Source organism: Mobula hypostoma, chromosome 5 (genome assembly GCF_963921235.1).
Source record: "Mobula hypostoma chromosome 5, sMobHyp1.1, whole genome shotgun sequence".
In the NCBI taxonomy this organism is placed as follows: Eukaryota; Metazoa; Chordata; class Chondrichthyes; order Myliobatiformes; family Myliobatidae; genus Mobula; species Mobula hypostoma.
The window spans coordinates 25,215,267-25,231,721 of record NC_086101.1 but is presented as its reverse complement, the minus strand read 5'-3'; the positions used below and the strand labels follow the sequence as shown (position 1 = coordinate 25,231,721).

The following is a 16,455-nucleotide window of genomic DNA, read 5'->3' as shown; positions in this document are numbered from 1 at the left end:
CTATTTGCTAGTCTAATATGCTCCGGATTTAGCAATGTTTCATTTTAAATATACTCATTCTCGTTTCTCTCTCTATGACCTTTGAAATGCACCAAATTACGTGCCGCCCTTATTTACTTCATTTCCCTGTGGGCATATCTCGCTCACTATCACACATTCTTTACAATCTAATTATTTGATTAAAACCACCATAAAGTCTACTTTGATGGTTCAGTGCTGCATTTTATCAAACATGCCCCCTTGAAGTGCCTTGGGATGCTTGACTGCACTGAAGTACACTGTACTGTCTTGGCGAGATTGCATTTGTGTGTATTCACGGCAAGGATCTGCAAAGTTGAATTCCTAGGGAATCGTGGGATAGGAGCCCAGGTTCTGAGGTAAAACAATAGCCATGATCTTGCTTAGTGAGTAGGAATTGGGGGGGGGGGTGGGGGAGCCTACTCCTGCTTCTACTTGTTATGTGATGAGCTGTAAAAATGCAATCAGTTGTTACTGTTGCCATTGCTTCCTCCACATCGTGCATAACATCCAATCGTGCTGCCTTTCAGGTGGCTGAACTGACTTTACTTTGACATCTTCCCAAACTTGATGTGTATCTTATGGAATGCTCAGACCTATTTTTCAACGTGCTAAACAGCACCTCACTCCCTGTATGTAGGAGTACACAGTATCAACATTTCTATTGCCAAACCTCTTTCTCCCACTTCTAAAATGCTTTCCAGCAATGCATGCTTTCCTAAGTGTACGCTGCAAGGATCTCTCAGAATGCAGTGCTGGAAGTATTTATCAGAAGCAATAATTCTGGGTCAGTGTACACATTACCTAAAGCATGCTGTACCTGACCTGGGAGCAGAGTGGAATATTATAATGTATGAATAAGCTTATGCATTGGGCATGGGAGAGTTAGTGCGAAACTGTACATCACCTCTTGTCCTCACCTATTCAGATCCTTAACTGTGTACTTCTGAAGGTCAGATGACACGCCCCGGTTGATGCTGGGCCCAGAGGTGTAGCGTTCTGCGATGTGGCTGGACTGCCTTTGTACATGTGAAGGGTTTCTCAGAGCACCACTTATGTCATTGAGGAGGCGAGGAAGGGGACCTAATTTCAGCACAGCTTCCTGCAAGGTAGAGGAAAGATGATTTCAGCGAGGGTGGACTACATGGGAACTATCATCACTACTTAATGCAGTCACAAATAAACCACTCTCTATTTACAGCATTTAAGTTAAATCCCAATGGACCATGTCCAGCTTCTGGTCATTGGACAAACACAAAATCTCAGTGATCCATTTCTTATTCTACAGAATTGCAATTAACAACCGCATTCTTCAGCTGACTGAGTCCCACTGGATCCAAAAGCATCTCACATACTTTGAGAATTCCAATTTACTAAAAGCCAATTTACTATATTCTAATTTACTATATTCATTTTGTATATAGCAAACCCATCTATGCCCCATTCAATTGTTAAGATGGAAAACCAAACGATCTATCCACAGCTATTCTCTAGCTATTTATATATTTTCCAGTAGATCGAACTTCCATCATAGTCTTTTTCACTGACTGAGGTAACTTATGGGCTGTGTCTTGTCTGAATCTAAGTGTCTGCATTGTTGCCGCAAGTAAGTTTTTCATCGTCTCTGTACCTCAGGGTAATTCTGCATATGACAATTAACTCAACTCGGCCTAATAGAATCCAAAATGCATCCAGCTCACCCTCTGTAAAATGGATGTAAGCTGACCCAGCCTAAAGTCATATTACACATGCAGTGTTCAATTAGTCCAATCAACTTTTCTCTAACCCTAAGAGCAACAGGATAACAATCAAACTTCCTCATTCCCATTCTTCAAAGTTTTCAACTGCTCCGCAGTGTGTTGTAAAGCTTCACCTTGCTCAGCTGAGGCAGCACCTCCCACAGAAGGGAGTGAAGTGTAGAGAGTTCACGGCCTAGGTCTATGTAGCCTTCAAAGCTGGCTGCATTGGTGACTGTATCCGGATTGGAAATCTCCATCAGGAACTGCTGCATACTGCCCCACTCAAGCTCCAGAAATTCATTCATGAATGACATGTAGTCCTCTTTGCTGCCAAACCTGCAGGCGAGGAGATGAAAAGGTGCAGCACCAAAAAACACGTTACCTTTTTGAATTGAATAAAACCAACATCCGTGACAAATGGTGTCAAATAACACAGGTAGAATAAACACAACTTTGCTTTTATAACAAATATTTACATATTAATGCTCTACTCTCTGTAAACTCATTACTGTGTGGCTAGGCACAGCTTAAAGGCCATCTATAAATTTGCTGATGATACAACCATTGTTGGCAGAATCTCAGATGGTGACAAGAGGGCGTACAGGAGTGAGATAGATCAGCTGGATAAGTGGTGTCACAGCAACAACCTTGCAATTGACGTCAGTAAGACTAAGGATCTTATCATGGACTTCAGAAGGGGCAAGGTGAGGGAACACACACCAGTCCTTATAGAAGGACCAAAGGTGGAGAGAGTGAACAATTTCAAATTCCTGGCTATCAATACCTCTGAGGACCTAACCTGACCTAACGCAGCTAGAAAGACGGTAAGACATCTTCAAGGAGTGGTGTCTCAAAAAGGCGGCATTCATCATTAAGGACCCCCATCACCCAGGACACATCCTCTTTTCATTGCTACCACCAGGAAGGAGGTACAGAAGCCTAAAGGCACACTCAACGATTCAAGAACAGCTTCTTCCCCTCTGCCGTCCGATTGCTGAGTGGACATTGAACCCAATGTTGTCCTTACTTTCTTATTTCTATTTTTTGCACTACTTATTTAATTTAACTATTTACTGTAATATATAAATAAATACTTTCTGTAATTCAGTTTGTTTTCTCTCTATTATCATTGTAATGCTGCTGCAAAGTTTCACAAGGTATGCCCGATTCTGATATCGCTGGAAATTTGCTCTGGGTCTGAGTTCACCATGTGGAATAAATGGCAGGGATCTGAGAAGCATTGATGAACACAGGGACCACTATGTTCAAGTCCATAACTCACTGAAAATGGTGACACAGTTGGATGAGGTAGTGAAGAAAACGCTTGGTATGCTTGCTTTCATAAGCTGAGGCTTTCAGAGAACAAGTTTAGGCACCATGATGCCAGTGTAGAAACACCATAGAAAGATTAGCTTTATTTGTCAAAACATTGAAACATACAGTGAAATGCATCATTTGCATCAACCACCATCGCGGTCTGAGATGTGCTGGAGGCAGCCCACAACTGTTGCCCTGCTTCTGGAACCATAATAGCATGCCCACAGTGTACTAATCCTAACCTGTATGTCTTTAGCATGTGGGAGGAAACCGGGGCACTGTGAGGATAGTCACATGGTAATGGGAAGAATGTACCAATTCCCTATAGACAATGGCAGCAGTTGAACCCTAATCTTATATTTGGTGCTGTAAACCACTACGTTACTGTGACGCATTTTGATTAATCTTTCCAGGAAATGTACAACTTACGATACATCAAAACCAAAACTGCTGCTACTTATTCTACCCAGCAAGACTTCCAGTACAGGGTCACCACTAATTTGCTTCCAATATATTCTCACACCATCCCAGAGGCTACCTTACTTGGACTCACTTGGTAAAGTTGGCCAGGTTTTGAATGACCTTTGCTATCAGGGTCAAGGTCCTGGAGGTACGGTCATCTGGATACTCTTGCATCAGGTTGAAGAGGCTGGGAGACATGATAGCGGGACATAGGAAGCGGAGGAACAAGGAGGCACTGATCAGGCGGTCAGCGATATCTTCTCTGCCACGTTCTGCACAGCGGTGCCTCCAGGAGGCAAACACTTCCTTCAGCTCACGGGGAAAGACGCTGTTTAAAGGAGAGAAGGCAAGGCAAAGATATTACAGGTGGTAGATGTCTTAATTGACAAAGGGGCACCCCCACAATGCAATATAGTATTAAATAACTTCAACTTCAATAACTGCAGGGTTAAGTACAGAAAACACTCACAGATCTTCAGTTACTGCATAGTAGGAGCTCTCACTTTGATTTGGTGGGGCATTTATTGCTCACTGTTACGATGTGGAATGTGCAACTATCAGGATAGTGAAGAGATGCAATGGGAACTTTCAAAACAGAACAATAAGAGCACTTGGGCAATGACAGGCCGATGGGAAAAATACGGGGATCAAATTAATTGGATATTTTTCTTTTTGTATAGTTCCTTTGAGCACAGTTTTGTAAAAATGATTCTGATTCTGTACTGCCAAATTAACTGGATTATTGGATGCTACTCCTGCTAATACCCGAACCCTATTCTATTTCATTGGGCTTTACTTGTTACATTGTACTGTAATAAGTTTTCTAGTGATCCTGGTCACTTTAAAGGGTGTGGGATCCTGAGCTTGACTGAAATCCTACCCTGACCCATAGTGTTCTGGACTCCAACCTGCCTACTGCCCTGATCCTATCCCTGGCCACACTCTGGACCTCTGGTTCTCAACTCATTTGTACTCTGGACTCATGGTTCACATTCTGGATTAACGTGAGCATCCTATACAGAGCTATCAGGGTTTCTGATCAATCAATGCCAGATTGATTGATCACAGTAAATAGTATCGATTAGCACTGGGTCATGCAGTGTGAAGGATTCCATTCCCAGGCTGAGCCAAGTTAGTGGACCTCAACTGGAGTGATCATGGTGTGGGAGAGATGGAATTGTTGTTAGAAGTGCGACTGTTGGTATCCAAGCTTGAGTCCCTTTCCTGTGCAAGCAATTTACCAAGCCTGATAGCACAGACATAGACAACAGAATTGTCTAAGAGGAAGTCAAATAGATTACCAAGACTCAACACTCCATTTTAAAAGATGAGTTCTTTTGGTGTGGATCTGGGTGCAGCTGCAGGACTAAAGCAGGAGTGAAAGCTGTTGTTTAGCAGAATGAAGTGGGGGTCGGGGGGAGTCTTCCTAAAACATAACAAAGATTGAAAGGTCTAGATAGAGTGGATGTGGAGAGATGTATCCAATAGTGGGAGAGTCCAGGGAAAGAGAAGCCAGCCTCAAAATAGAAGGAAGTCCCTTCAGAACAGAGATGAGGAGGAATTCCTTTAGCCAGAGGGTATTGAATCTGTGGAATTCTTTGCTACAAACAGCTGTGGAGGCCAAGTCATTGGGTATATTCAAAGTGGAAGTTAAAAGGTTCTTGATTAGTAAATGCTTTCAGGGTTATGGGAAGAAGGCAGGAGAATAGGGCTGGGAGGGAAAATAACAAAAAACAGTGGAATAAGCAAAACTGCAACTGCTACCTCAACACACAAAATGGCTGGGAAAACGGTAAACTCCTGTTTACAGAGCTCATTCTAAGCTGATTTGGTCCCATGACCAGACAAGGTGAAACAGTGAGAATTCAGTGGTACAATTCCCCCTATACAAAGGACAAGACGCAGATGTGTCCACTCAGTCCATAGATTTGATTTCCCAGAACAAGAAGTAGATCATCATCTTGCTGTTTGAGTGCATGAGTATTTAATATAGTATAAGAGAATGCAAGAAGTAATTACTAGTGCTTATACCATGTTCACTTCAGTCTATCCACATATCCCCGTACCTACCTATCTCTTCCCATTATAACATGCATTACGGTAGCAAGTTCCACATTGTCACTAATCTTCATTTTCTGTTATATAAAAATGCATGCCCACTACGGTTGGGCTCACCGTCAGCAAAAATATCTTTACATCAGGGATTCTGAGTACTTGCAGGATGTCACCTCTGACTCTTTATGTTCCTCTTGTAGAGTTCGGAGTTCAAATGAAGCGCCTGGCTTTAGCTGAGATTGAATTTCTAGTTCCTGTCTACCACCGCACCATCCATTCTCCTTACTCTTCTACCTCTCGTCTGGTCAGACGTACAAGCTATCTGGCACTTAAAGGAAGGTTCTTTCTCTCAGAGCAATCAGCAAATAGTTACATCAGCTGCTGCACTGCTTCATCTCCCAGAGATGATCAGTTCATCCGTTCAATCCATGCTGGATTTGAAAGGAAACATTGAACCTCATCAGAGAAGGACCATCCCCTATCCATGGTTGGATCCTGACGTGGACCCCATGGGGACACATTCTATAAATGTACATTGAAGTCCCTCCTGTTCAGTTGGACACAAGTGCCCACAACTATCAGGACAAGGCTCCTCATCATTCATGAACACTACCTCATTATTCCACTTTTGCACTATTTAGTTACTTCTGTAACATGGTAATTTTTATGTCCTGCACTCTATGGCTGCCTCAAGACAACAAATTTCACTGATGATAATCCTGATTCCAATTCTGACCCTGACTGTTGCCCCACCACTGTTGGTCAACTTCTACTAGTGATTCATCTGTCATGCTATGCCAGCACTGACCAATGGGAGTTGACGATCTTGCAAAGTGCCAGCTCGCAGCACATCCTCAGGTTGGCCTGATGATCGGCCAAGGTGGAAAAGGAACACTTGGCTGGGTCTACCTCGCAGTTCTCCTCAGATTCGTAAAGTGCTCGGATAAACTCCCCTGTGAAAAAGACACAGTTACTCATTGTTATTACTTACACCTTGGCACTGATCCTCATTACCCAGATACCATCTTGTTGCATTGCATCCCATCACACAAACAACATTCAGAGACACATCACATGCAACCCTAAAGCACTCTGAATACTCTAGCACATGCTGCCCAAACAACAAAACAGTTGTACCCACAAGCATCTGATCAGTCACACCTACAGCCCCCAACTACTCCACAAACCCTGTTACTAGAGTCCAAACTTTCCGTCAGTCCTGCCCATGATCCCACCACTCACCTGACTCTAACTCTAAACGCATGCAACCCACACACACACTCACTCACATACTAAGTAACTAATCATCCCTAAAGACCCATCACATGCTTCCCGGACACCCCATTAACACCACACCAATTACATGCAACTCAAATATTCCCATCCCTCTCACACATCACTCCTGAAAACCCTATCACTTGCCTTCCAAACGTTCTGGCACTCCTACTCACTCTCTTACCATCCATCACACATGTACAGACATAGTATCACACACATCGACACACAAACCTTAACTATCCCACTACAGCATCATTCACGCCCCCTCCCAGTTCATAACACATGCTTAGGCCAAACATGCCAAACCCCATCTGATTAGGGATGGGGCTGAGTGTTAGGAGGATAAGTGCAGATAGCGATGATGGAATGCTGTGTGGACCATGAGCTACTGCAACCATGGAATGTCCCACCAAGGAAGGAAACCAGCCAGAGATGTGGAGTGGAGCTCTTAAGGTTGACTTTATTTACCTTTGGGAACATGAAGAGTAAAACATTGTAGATCTTTTCCTCAGAGGAAAAGAATTGAATTGGGTTGAGTCCAACAGAGAGCAGACAGCAAATGGTCTGTGGAGAGTACAGACTTGGTAAGTAATTAGGCCTATTCTTGAAGTCAGTGATTCAAGTTTCCTAACTCTACCTAATTTCTTTCTCATTAAGCTCTGCCAGCCCTGCTTGAGGACAGATTAGATGCAAAGCTCACTTTGCACTGTTCCATCATGCAGTCCTGGGTCAGGAATGGCACAGATATGATGCACAGCAAATGTTAACTATTTCCAATTGACTCTTCCAATTCTGGCATTTGTCGTCTCCACCCAGAACTAAGGCTGTAGATATTCAAGAACTTAGAATGTAGATGAGTGGTAGGATCCGGAGGGAGTTAAGAGAAGTGCAAAGAGAATAAAATGCAATTAAGGTGGATGTGTGTTTAATGTTTGGTGCCAACTCAAAGGTCTGTGTTTGTGCTGTATGACTACGGAACAACGCAGCTCCCTTCAAAATTTAGTAGCTAAGGGAGAAGGTAGGTCTATTATTCAGTCGCAACATGGCTTACCTGTAAACCTTCCCTTTATACCTTCATAACCATCACCTGATATTAAACCTTCTGATTTCAGATTTGACATTTTAGGTTGACCCCCCTCCCCCTGGTAGCATTGAAGGTGTAAAAGTGCTTCCTGTCATCATCGCTTTGGATTCCAACCCTTCTTGCCACTGATAAAAAGTTTGCTCACTTCTATTAAAGCCTATAAATCATTTTAACTACCTTATTTGAATAAATAAGCCAGTTCTGAATTCTGTGGAGTTTAGAAGATAGAAAGATGGTCAAATTAAAACTTAACAAGGGAACTGTTGACATGTTTTCACTGGTGGGACAATCTCGAATGAGATTGAGGGGTGTTTATGCTTCTTCTCACAAAGGGTGGTGAATTTCTGGGATTCTCCATCCCAAGAAGGTTGTGATGGCTGGATCATTAGAGGTAGTTAAAGTGGAAGCAAATAAAGTTTATGTGGAACTGGTATAGTATAAGAGATGAGACCTGGAGCACATCAAACATGACATGGGCATGTCTGAAGGGCCAAGTGGCCTTCTCCTACTCCAGGCTTGAGGAATAGGAGCAAGTTTACTCCTGCTCTCCTTTTCTTGTTCTTGTGTACCTCAATCAGGTCACTGCTTAATCTTACAATCAGATCAAAATAAACAATGTCTACACTCTTCCAAAGTATCTTGTTTAACTCTAGGACAGGAAGATAGTGACCAATGTTTCTTTTCCATTCCTGGCATTCAGGTTCTAAATGATATTCCTTGGGGCCATCTGCACAATTGACTAGTAGGTTTTATGATTCAAGCATTCATTAATCATTGTTGCGAGCTTCGTGTTGATTTCATCCAGCTAATATGATGATATGAGACCGAGAGTTTGGGGCCTACACCGGCTGCTCTGGGGATTCAGATCCAAGGACTCAATTTGGCTTGGAATGCTGTTGCCTGCTTCTATTGTTTGCATGATTTGTGTTTTTATTTTTCTCTGTGCATTGGATGTTGGTCTTTTTTTAAAATTCAGCTCTTTCAGGTTTCTTGCTTTGTGGCTGCCTGTAAGCAGACAAATCTCAAGGGAAATGTATTCTCTGAAAACAAATGTACTTTGAATCTTTGAATCACCATATTGGAGCTGCCTTCTTACTATTTCCATATTTATATAAATTAAAATTTCATTGCTATTCTCCACATTCACACTTTAGCAGTGATACAGTAGCTCAAGCTCTGGAGTTACTCCCCACAACCTATCCGTCTTGAATGAGACTTCCTACCACTTGCCGCTCTTACCCACTTTTGGCCACATGTCTAACTGGATTTCTATGAGGCAAGACAAAAGAGGTGAGTTGGTCTTAATGTAGAACGTGTGGGAGGTTAACACAATTGTCCAAAAGGCTGTTTGACGCATAAGTATTGCATTGGACAGAGGGATACAGCTGGATAGGTGCTTTTTGTCGGCTCAAATGTCCTCCTCCTGTACTTTAAGATTTTTAAAAATCCTATGATACAAGGTTTGGTTTAGTTTGATAAATTTTCCAAAGGATATTTTGCTGCAATGTAAACATTATGAACAAGGAAGTTGTTGGTGTTGGAACACACCTTGAGTGTGCTTTGCATAGCTCAATGGGGAAAAAAAGTTGTCATGAAGCTGAAAATCGGTTTAATCCATATATATTTCACTTTTCTCTGGCTTTTTTAATGACTGGCAGGAAAGCCAACTGTTCTGTTGGTTTTTCATTTGCACCAGAATCTGCTCTCTGACTTTAACACCCTGACAATTGACATCAATAACAGTGCAGTGAGCAAAATTTAATCTCCAGCATGACATTCAACTTCACTGCTCTAATAAACAACAGCTCTACTACCTTTTATAGACATTGGAAGAGCATTTGTAATGTTGTCTGTAGAAGTCATTGAATCATACAGCACAGAAAGAGTACTTCCGCCCACTTTCTCTTTGCCAATTATCCAGCATTTTAAACTTTTTTCATTTGATATATCATTTCTTCGTGTCTCAACTTCCCTCATGTTCTACCACTCACCTATACATCATGTGCAATTCAGAGTGGCCAAGGATGGAGGGACACTGCAGTGCTGTCCCTCCAGTGGAGTAGATGCTGGAGTCAGGGTGGCACGGTGAGACTCCATACTGGCCCCTCCCAATAGCGCTGCTCTCCAGTATTCGCTCGGTAGAAGGCGAACTAGATTGTGTTAATCTGCGGCTGCACTAGCATGTTATGATCGGACTGCTGCAGGTTTGTTCTTGCCAGCAATGTGCACCATCAGTCTACAGGATATGACACTCAGGGTTATACGCTTTTTGTGACTATATGCTTGACATTATATGTGCTATATGCACCTTGGGCTGTGTACAAGCATTGGTACTGTGCTTTGCACTTTGACCCCGGAGGAACATGGATTTGTTTGGCTGTATTCATGGATATTTATGTATGGTTGAATGATAAATTTGAACTTGAAACTCCACACAGGTCAGTATCGAACCTGGGTCCCCGGTACAGTAAGACAGTGCACTCTAATCATGGTGGTGCCCCACAGAAGTCCTGCACTGATCAAGATCGTCAATAGTAAGGGACTCAGTATAGCTCTGTTGTGTTTCCCTACACCGGTTGAAGGGACAAGCAAGTGACTTCAAGAGGTCTGCTGTGGAATAAAGGACGGATGCTTCTGTGAAGAGACAAAGAGAGAGTGCTCCCTGGAAGTTCAAGGGACCCTGACAGGCTGGTGAAAAGATGTGGCTGCAAACACACATTTTAGTTCAAGAATCTAGCGACAGCACCAAGGGCTACCACCACGAAGGTGTTTGCCACAGAATAATAAGTACGAGTGAATGACTGCGCTTTAGGAAGACTTAGAATGCTGCCAAATCCCAATGGACTGATGGAAAAGAAGGTGAAGGCTTCTCTCCTTCAGTATATTTAAAGGCAATAATTAGCTCATAAACCTGCCAGAGCACTCATGAAACCCGGTTTTCAATGCACATATTTCCTATTTTGTGCTTGAGAGAGTCACGCAATTCTGGGGAAGGCTTGCTCCTAGTGCGGATGCCATGTGTATGGTGCAGTTCCAAAATGACGTGCTGAACAGATTAACAAATGCACCAAGGTGGATGAAAAATAATGGAAACAAATTTAAACTGGATGCACATTTTCATATCACATCAACAGGTGAACCAAAAGGGGAACAGGCTTCACATTCCTGGGGTGCAGTGATCAGAATATGGCATAATTGGAACTTTTGATAGCTGTGTGGCCTTTCCAAGAGATACAATAATAAATGACTTCACATATACTTTTCATACTTTGAAGACTCAAAACGCCAGAAGATATATACTGTATATAAAAATTGAGGTGCTGGCACAATAATTTTCATAATTTTCATAAATCAAAGAGTCGTCAAGGCCAAGTTGTTAAGAAACTGCAAAAGAAACATTGATGTGTCTAATAACCCACAGGAAGCAATGGACGATTAATTTAACTAAAGCCTTGACTAGTTCTTGCTTTATCTAGTTTTGTACTCATTGAGAAGCAGGCTCCACATGGCAATTTGTTTCTGTTTAGAAATGACATATGAGTCACAAACTGAGCTGAGGAAAATTCAATTTTTCCTCAAGTCCATGAACTTCCTCTGAGGAATACTTGGCTCTGCAATTGAGAGAATGGCTTCCAGACATCCAACACATCTGCAGTGGGTTCCACCGACAACATTGCTCCAACGCTCATGTACATTGAGAGGCGATGCACAGTTACAAAGGGAGAAGGTGGGGGAGTTTGCAAAGCACAAGGGCATCACCCGTAAGGCGCCATAATACATGCAAGCATGCACAACAACAGGAAACACCAACAGTGACATTGCATTACACCAGGCAGGTCTATACAGGAACTATTGAGAAAAATATATTTTGCTACATTATCTGGAGAGCAGAGCAGTTTGAGCAGACCCCACTAGAAAGGGTGAGGAACTCGCAAACTGGCAATGGTGAAGGAGCAACAGGACCCGCAACGACCCAGTCCAATCAGATTTTTTTCCCTCCTCTCCATCCTTTTGCTCATCTTCTGTCTGATGAGCCCACTCATATTGGCTGCATGGTCTCACATGCAGTGAGGCAATCATGGCCACTTGACCTTTCCTCTCCCAACAATGTTGGTTTTCATGGTCTCATGGAGTGACAGAGCATGGGAACAGGCCCTCCTGCCCAATATGGCCGCACTGACTATTAAGCACTTTTTACTCCCCCCCACTGCCATCAACTCCTTCCTGACTCCCCTCCACAGCAGAGTTCATTTACAGCAGCCAATTAGTCTACCAACTCACGGGGCCTTTGGGATGTGGGAGGAAACTGGAGCATCGGGAGGAATCGTGGTCGGAGGGAGAACGTGCAAACTCCATGCAGCAGAGATAAGGGTTCAGCCAAGGTTTTTGCAGCTTTACGAGCTGTGCCACTGGGCCACTGAGGGAGACCTCCACAAGCTCTTGCAATAGTGGCATAGAATTCTTTGTTTTTGCATTTACCAAAAAAGGATATTTGGACACTCAGTTTAATGTCTCCCTCAGAAGACTGCTTCCACCAAGGTAGCAACCCCTCAGGTCTGATACATGGGTGTCAGCCTAGACTTTGTGCTCAAGTCTCTAGATTGGGTTTGTAAAAGGTATTCATGGGGAAGGGGGAAATAAAATAGTAACACGTACACTGCCCTTATCATTTACTTCAAAAAAGTGACCTGTCATATTAAAGCAAATGAAGGACACTATTCAGCCACTTCAGTGTGATGTTTCAAAGAGTAATGAGTTCCCTAATTGGGAAATTACTAGCGACTCTGGGAGAATAAGTTCAGGAGGAGCTTGATGTTCACAGTCTGATTCACAATAAAGTGCTTGGCGAGGGGAGAGGCAGAAGGTACAAGACAGACCCATCTAGTGACTTGAAATGTTCCAAAATTGATTTAAAAAAGGGAGTTAATCTGCCCTTTCACCTGAGAGAGATCAGAAAAAATTTGAAGAAAATGGTTGGATGAATTTGGCAAAAGTGGTCAAACACGAACAATAACCTTTCAACCTGCTCTGGTCTCGTTGACATACTACCATTCAGCACAAGCTATCATTACAAGACAATAATCCTCAGCAGTCCTTATGAGAAATGGAAAGTAATTAACCCTTTGAGGCTTTTCAATGTTCTGCAATGAGATTTTTGTGAGACGTTGGACATTTACCAAATCATAGACAGGCATAGACTGGCCATACAGTGGCGGGCCAGGGTAAATAATTTCAGGTCCAAATATGTATAGCATCATTATGAAAATAGCAGCCACTTTGCTATCTGTTTTTACTTGCTTATTCTAGCTTGACACATCACTGCAGATTTGATCCCATGACCAGCCAATGCTCCCTCTTCAACTTGCCTTGTCTGATATCAATGAGAGATAGCCGCTAAGAAAGTGAACAGACATTATCATTACCCGATGGGTTAACAGTGATCTTGACTCTGTCTTCCCTTAACTCTCAATATCTCTAGAACTGAGAAAAAAAAATCAAAAATAATCAAGATATATTTTCTAGTCCTCTTCTGACCTTCCTTAAATTCCTGGACAAATCTCACAGAGTTTGGGAGATTAACTCGGTTTGTGGTTCGATGTCCAAAGTGGACTCATGGAAATAGAGTGAAATGCATTCAGTGTTTGCACAGCTCAGCGAGGGCCTCCGGTGGCAGAGACTGAGTGATGTGAGACCCCTGTAGGCTTCCAGCCAGCTCAGTGTCCGGCCTGCAGCTTTTAGAATGGCAGTCAGCTTCAGGTTCAACTCCCCAGTTTGTCTGACTTATCAGAGCAATGTTGCTAAGATGCAGTGCCCTGGGAAGTTCTCTCTCAACAGGCCAGGGACAAGAACATGGCCACTCCTGCCCGGTGAAGGTGAAATCCGGATCAGGTTGTCATCCATACTGCCAGGACCGAAATTTGTGCAAAGACCACAGGGGCGTTAAAAATATTTTCTGGACTTCCTGACCTTTAATTGATATTCAAGTAATTATTCCATTCAGGGAAGAGTGTCTGTTCATTTTCAGACTATAGGCAAATAGGGTGCCATGAGCAAGGACAAGTTGGCAAGAATTTGAGGGGGGGTGATAGAGTTGATGGGGAATAGCTGTTTCACAAAATCTCTATGAGTCCAGACATTAGAATTGTAGTGTTGCATTTGGGTGAACCAAGAATCTTTTGATGTTTAAATGTTAGGCTCTGTGTGAGGTCCAATTCCTGTGTGGTATTGTACCTCTTCATGGGTCAAATTGAGCTGATGGCCCCTTCTTGGAGTCTGACTTTGACTTTGGGCTCAGGAGATAGTCCTGATTGTGTGGGGGCATCTGGACAATTATTATATTTGAAGGGGGGAGGTGGTAAATTGGATTAGGAGGTACTTGTTGATCAGACCTTTGAGGTTTTGAGAGCAAAACATTGGAATGATCATCGTTGGGAGGGGAGGGATCAAATCATTCTTCTTGGGATGTCGGGGTGAGTGAAGTGGAAGGAGGTGGAATCAGCAGTTGGGAGATTACTCACAGAGCACTCAGAGACAAGAAATCACGTATGGAGTAGGAATAGAGAGAGAGGCTAGGCAATCTCCTATGTTAGGTGTCAGGTTCTAGGATGTCCCATATTGAGGGATGTCAAAAGTTGGGAGATCATCCATTAAGCAAGTGGTATATCAGAGGGTGTGAGATCTTCCACACTGGTGGTGTTAGGGGTTAGGAGATCTCCCATATTAGGGCTGTCAGAGACTGGGAGATCTTCCATGGAGGGAGAAGGGGGTGGGAGCCAAGAGGTCAGGAGATTGCTTGTGGAGGGTCATGAAATAGGCAGAGGTCAGAAGATCATCTGATGCAATGCATAGGTTATGGAAGCAAATGGGCAGTCAAGAGAGCACCCACAGGAACAGAGGAAATGGAGGAGGTTGGAGAATGAAGTAACGATTGTTAGAATCAGGGTGACCACAGGCTGCATTGGGAAGGTTGGGATGGGATTGCTTTTGGAGCAATGGAGTTCATCATATCTGTAGGGTGTGTCAGGACCACAGTCAAACACTCAGCTTTAAGAGGGTCAGAACTTGTGGCCATCGGTAGATCAGTGGGATGCTGGGGCATAGCAGGTAGAGGGGCAGAGGCCCAAGAACGGTAGATGCTGACAGCCTGCCTGTGTGAAGATCTGTGGCCCCAATAGTTGAAACCTCCAGGGGAATATGGGCCAAATTATCCTGCAACATCCCATGCATCTCTTTCTGAGACCACATGCCAGGGTCACCATGGCAGGAAGCACTGGTTGAATTTTCAAAAGTAAAGCAAAACAATATTTGAATAATTGCTCTGATGAAAAAAAGGAATTTTCAATTTAAGCCCCCCCCACAAAAAAAAGATCTAAGACAAATAAATTTTCATCAAATGGAAGTGAGTAACCATTGAGCAAAGGGGAAAAGTAATGGACTCACAGTGGAGGCTGCAACGTCAAGACTGGAGGGAAGTTGCAGTTGTATAAAGATCAGGTTAGATTGAAATTGGAGAGCAACCAAATCAGGTTGCCTCATGACAGGAAGGGTGTGGAGGCTTTGGAGAGGATGAAGAAGCTGCCTGGATGAGAGGGCATGTACGCGAAGGAAAGGTTGAACAAACTTGGATTGTTTCCTCTGGAGCAACAGAGGCCATGGGAGACATGACAGAGTTTATGAAATTATGAGAGAGAGAGAGATTGGATAGAGTCAGAATCTTTTCCCAGCATAGAAAGGTCAAATACAGGGTGGGGGCACATAGCTTTAAAGTGAGAGGGGGGAGTTTAAAGTAGATATGAGAGGCAAGTTTTTACACAGAGAATGGTGGACTTCGGTGTAGTGGAAGCAGATTCGATAATGGTGTTCAACAGGCAGTCAGATAAAAATGCAAGAGGTGAAGGAACATGGATCACGTACAGGGAGAAAGGGTGAGTTTAACTTGGCATCATGTTCGGCATATTTCTGCAGGGCCTATTTCTGTGCTGTTCTACATTCGATGTGCTATGTTGGAAAGAAGGTGGGGGGGGGGTAGTTGATCCCAATTTGCTCTGCGAAAATCTCAACTCAAATAGAGAGCAAGATCGTCAGCAGCAGGACAGGCTATACAAACAGGATTTCTGCCGTCCATCAGTCTGCCCAGGAACTAGCCCAGGCAAGATCAGATACCCCTCAGCGTGTTGTCTGCACTGGAGGACTGAAGTTATGGAGAGAGACTGGATAGGCCGGACTTGCTTTCCCTGGAGTGGAGGAGGGTCGGGGGTGGGGGGGGAGAAGAATAGCAAACCATAAGAGCATAGGCAGAGTAAATAGAATCTTTTTCCTATGGCAAGAGCATAAAATAAAAATAAGATGGCATAGGTTTAAGGTGAAAGTAAGGAGATTTAAAGAGGAGCTGATGGGAAAGATTTTTATAAGGTGGTTGATATCTTGAAAACACTGCCAGGGGAGGTGGTGGAATCAGTTAGAATTACTGTATTTGGGGCATATTTAGATGGACATTGAAAT

At 43.3% G+C, this 16,455-nt stretch overlaps 1 protein-coding gene across 14 annotated transcripts in view; it reads right to left on the bottom strand.

Moving 5' to 3' along the window:
- Window positions 1–16,455, bottom strand: part of LOC134346695 (ras/Rap GTPase-activating protein SynGAP-like) — a 663,780-nt gene that overhangs the window by 211,837 nt on the left and 435,488 nt on the right. For all 14 annotated transcript variants that reach the window (XR_010017990.1, XR_010017989.1, XM_063048226.1 and 11 more), the window contains 4 exons: window positions 6,400–6,544; window positions 3,628–3,864; window positions 1,892–2,093; window positions 939–1,120 (listed from right to left, as the gene is read on the bottom strand). Coding sequence is in view for 12 of the 14 variants with exons in the window: in XM_063048226.1 (XP_062904296.1) it covers window positions 939–1,120; window positions 1,892–2,093; window positions 3,628–3,864; window positions 6,400–6,544 (766 nt within the window). In the remaining 2 variants the exon portion in view is untranslated. The remainder of the gene's footprint in view (window positions 1–938; window positions 1,121–1,891; window positions 2,094–3,627; window positions 3,865–6,399; window positions 6,545–16,455) is intronic.